Source organism: Marmota marmota, unplaced genomic scaffold (genome assembly GCF_001458135.2).
Source record: "Marmota marmota marmota unplaced genomic scaffold, marMar, whole genome shotgun sequence".
In the NCBI taxonomy this organism is placed as follows: Eukaryota; Metazoa; Chordata; class Mammalia; order Rodentia; family Sciuridae; genus Marmota; species Marmota marmota.
The window spans coordinates 1-3,338 of NW_026000034.1; the positions used below are offsets into that span (position 1 = coordinate 1).

Below are 3,338 nucleotides of genomic sequence, written 5' to 3' on the forward strand. Positions count from 1 at the left end.
CCTGAGAGCCGTGTGTCTGTCTGAGCCTGAGGGCGGGGAGGAAGCGCCCTGGAGCTCCAGCCAGGCTGAGTCCTGCAGAGAACCGACGGCTCAGGGCCGCGCCTCACGCTTCCTCGGCTGCTGGGCAGAGGTGCTGGGTCGCAGGTGGGAGCAGGAGCCCAGCGGGGGCAGCTGTGGGGTTGGGGGGCCTGGCCCGAGAGCTTGGGGTTCGGAGGTTGGGCCTTGCAGGATTTGCAGGGATCACAGCATCCAGGGTGACTTTGAGGCTGTGTGGCGGAGACCCCCGGGCCCCCCACGGGCTGAGCCAGACAGGTGGTCTGGGCCCCTCCTCCGCAGGTGCCTGGCCTGCCGGAGGTCTCCGGTGGCCCTGCACTGCAGGGGACCTGCGTTCCTCGTCTGGGCACTGGGGAAGTGGGGCCAGCCAGCCCACTGGGCACAGGTGGGGGGCGGGGGTGCCCAGCCTCACTGGCCCCTGGTTCCCTCCAGTTTCTGACAAGCACCAGTTCAAGAACGAGCAGGTGATGTACCGTTTCCGCTATGACGATGGCACATACAAGGCCCGGAGTGAGCTGGAGGACATCATGTCCAAGGTCGGCACTCTCCACCCTGACCCATGACCTGGCATCATGTCCAGGGTAGCCACCCTCCACCCTGAGCTGACACCCTGACCCATGACCCTGACCCAGCAGAGGTCATGCACAGCCGGCCTCTGTCCAGCGGCCTGTCTTCCCTTCCACTGCCCTTGCCAACCCCACCTCGACCCTGATGTCTTGTTGTGTTTCTGGCACTGGGCATTGAACCCCGGGCCGTAACCATTGACCTCCGAGCCACATCCCGACCTCCTGTGTCTTCAGACAGGGCCTCTCTAAGTTGCTGAGGCCGGCTTTAAACCCAAGCTCTTCCTGCCTCAGCCTCCCAGTTCCCTGGGATCACAGGCGGGCGCCACAGGCCAGCCCCTGCTCTGTTCTGAGGGCCATCTCTGCGCTCTCCAGCAGCCTCGGGGCCTCTGAACCATGTGGCCTGATCCCAACTCCCCTTCTCTCTTCTTTCAGGGTGTGAGGCTATACTGCCGTCTCCACAGCCTCTACACCCCGGTGATCAAGTAAGTCTCACGTGCTGTAAGTCCCTCCCTACCTTCCACTTCACTTCTGCCTCTTCTCAGCTGTGTGGCCTGGGGCTGGCACCTTCGCCTCTCTGAGCTTCACTTTCCTTCTCTATCAAGTGGGCTAATAACGGTACCTACCCTGGAGGTTTGTCACAGGATGGAGTGGGCGGTTGGTGGGAAGCGCTGTGATGCGGGCAGAGGGTGTCAACCCTAGAACCAGGGACTGGCTGAGTTTGAATGTGCCTGCTAGTTGCCAGCTCTGTGACCTCGGGCAGTCACTGGACACCCCCTTTGCCTTGACTTTTCTCTCTGGAGTGGGGATGACAGGATGTGCCCCGGGGCCTTTGCACTTGCTTTTCCCGCTGCATGGGATGCTCTTCACCCTTCAGACGTGGTGTCTCTGCCGTGCTCTGTGTTTGTCACTTCATTTGGGGCCCTGCTGTCCAGTAGAGCTGCCTACACTGGTGGAAGTGCCCTGTGTCCGTTGTCCCACATGGGAGCACTAGTCACATGGCATTTTCAAACATAGAGATTGAGGAACATGATCTTTAATTTGACTTTATGTTATTTTATAAGCTTTATTTTTTGGGGGTTGAATTGAAATTAAAAGGGCTGACGCTGGGCAGCGTAGGCCTGCAGCCGGGGCCATCCCGAGTGAGTGGTGGATCCAACGCTCGCCTCTGCCTCTGCCTCTGTGAAAGGGGCACAGAGTCGCTACCAGCTCTGGGTGCCGTGGGGCTCAGTTCATAGGAGGTGCCTTGAGTGGTGCTGGTCTGCGGGCGCCATCGAGCGGTCATCCCCTATGTGAAGCTTCAGTGGTGGACAAAGGGCCCCAGGGCCACCAGATTCTTACCCCGGCTGCACGTTCCTCTGCCCCATCCTTAGCTCTTGCCAGCTCTCCTGGTCCCTGGTACCTGACCCTGGTCCCCAGCCCTGCCTCCCGGCTCCTCTGCTCTGCTGCTGCCCTGGGCCAGCCTGGGGAAGCGGCCTGGGGCCTTCACTAGTGCATTGCGGCTGCTGGGCTCCCGGTTCTGAAGCTGGAGCAGTTCTTCAGCCAGACCCTTCCTCGACCTCCCATGCTGGCCACGGAATCCGGGGGCTACCTGGAAGGCTGCGGGATGGCCCGGGCTGCTGCCGCCACAGGGCTCACAGGAGAGACCCGGGGATCTTGCTGGCCACCCTAGCCCCAGAGAGGGGCTTCTGTGTCACCATAGCCGGGATCTTTGAACATAGGACCGTTGCACAGAACAGAGGGAAGGACAGGGAAAGGCTGAGTTTTCTCACGTCAGGGTCCCGGGCTCCTAGGCCTGTGCGCTAAGGCATCTCAGCCAGATGAGTCCGCTTTGAGGATGTTCCGTGGCCCCCGGCTTCCACCACGAGATGCCAGCAGCACCCACCCCGGCTCCTGATAGCCCACGGGTCCCTCGGAGGGCACAGTGCCCTGGCTGAGGTCCTTGGGCGAGAGTGAGAGAGGCCTAGAGCCTAGTGCCTGTGCCCTGGGGGAGGGGAGGCCTGGGTGGGCAGTCTCACTGTGGCTCAGGTGTGGGGTTGGGGCTGGGCCTCTGCCTGGCCCCTGCCCTGCGCCTAGAGATCTCGGCAAGCCCAGGAGGCCCCACTGCGTCCCCTGCTCATCTGCCACCCCCTCCTCCTCGCAGAGACCGTGACTACCACCTGAAGACCTACAAGTCCGTGCTGCCCGGGAGCAAGCTGGTCGACTGGCTGCTGGCCCAGGTGAGGACCACCCTGACCTGGGCGGCCAGCATCTGGCTTTGCCCGAGGAGGGGGGCTTCCTGGAATGTGGAGCCTTGTGTTGTTTTATTTTTTTAAATATGTATGTGTGTGTGTGTGTATATATATATATATATATATATATATATATATATGTATCTATGTATATACATACACACACACACATTTAGTTGTAGTTGGACATTTTTTTATTTTTATGTGGTGCTGAGGATTGAACCCAGGGCCTCGCAAATGCTAGACGACTGCTGTACCGCTGAGCCACAACCCCAGCCCCAATTTGTGTTTTTAATGGTGGCACAGGGCACATAGTGCAAGTTTACCTGCTTAACCCCTTTTAAGTGTGCAGTTCCAGTGGCATTAAGTACAGGCCTGATGTCCTGCAGACATCTCCCACCCACAGAGCTGAAGCTCTGCCTGTGAAGGGGCAGCCAGCCCTTTGCTGCAGCCCCGCCCTTCCCTGTAGCTCCACACTCCCACAGCCCCG

At 60.0% G+C, this 3,338-nt stretch overlaps 1 protein-coding gene across 1 annotated transcript; it reads left to right on the forward strand.

Annotated features, from left to right (window-relative positions):
• Nucleotides 1-403: 403 nt before the first annotated feature.
• On the forward strand, nt 404-2,943 carry LOC107134790 (phosphatidylinositol 3,4,5-trisphosphate-dependent Rac exchanger 1 protein-like). Its single transcript, XM_015476821.2, has 3 exons — nt 404-590; nt 1,053-1,102; nt 2,761-2,943. The coding sequence occupies exons 1-3, from the start codon at nt 522-524 to the stop codon at nt 2,930-2,932; spliced, it is 291 nt and encodes a 96-aa protein (XP_015332307.2). The 5' UTR covers nt 404-521; the 3' UTR covers nt 2,933-2,943.
• Nucleotides 2,944-3,338: the final 395 nt, after the last annotated feature.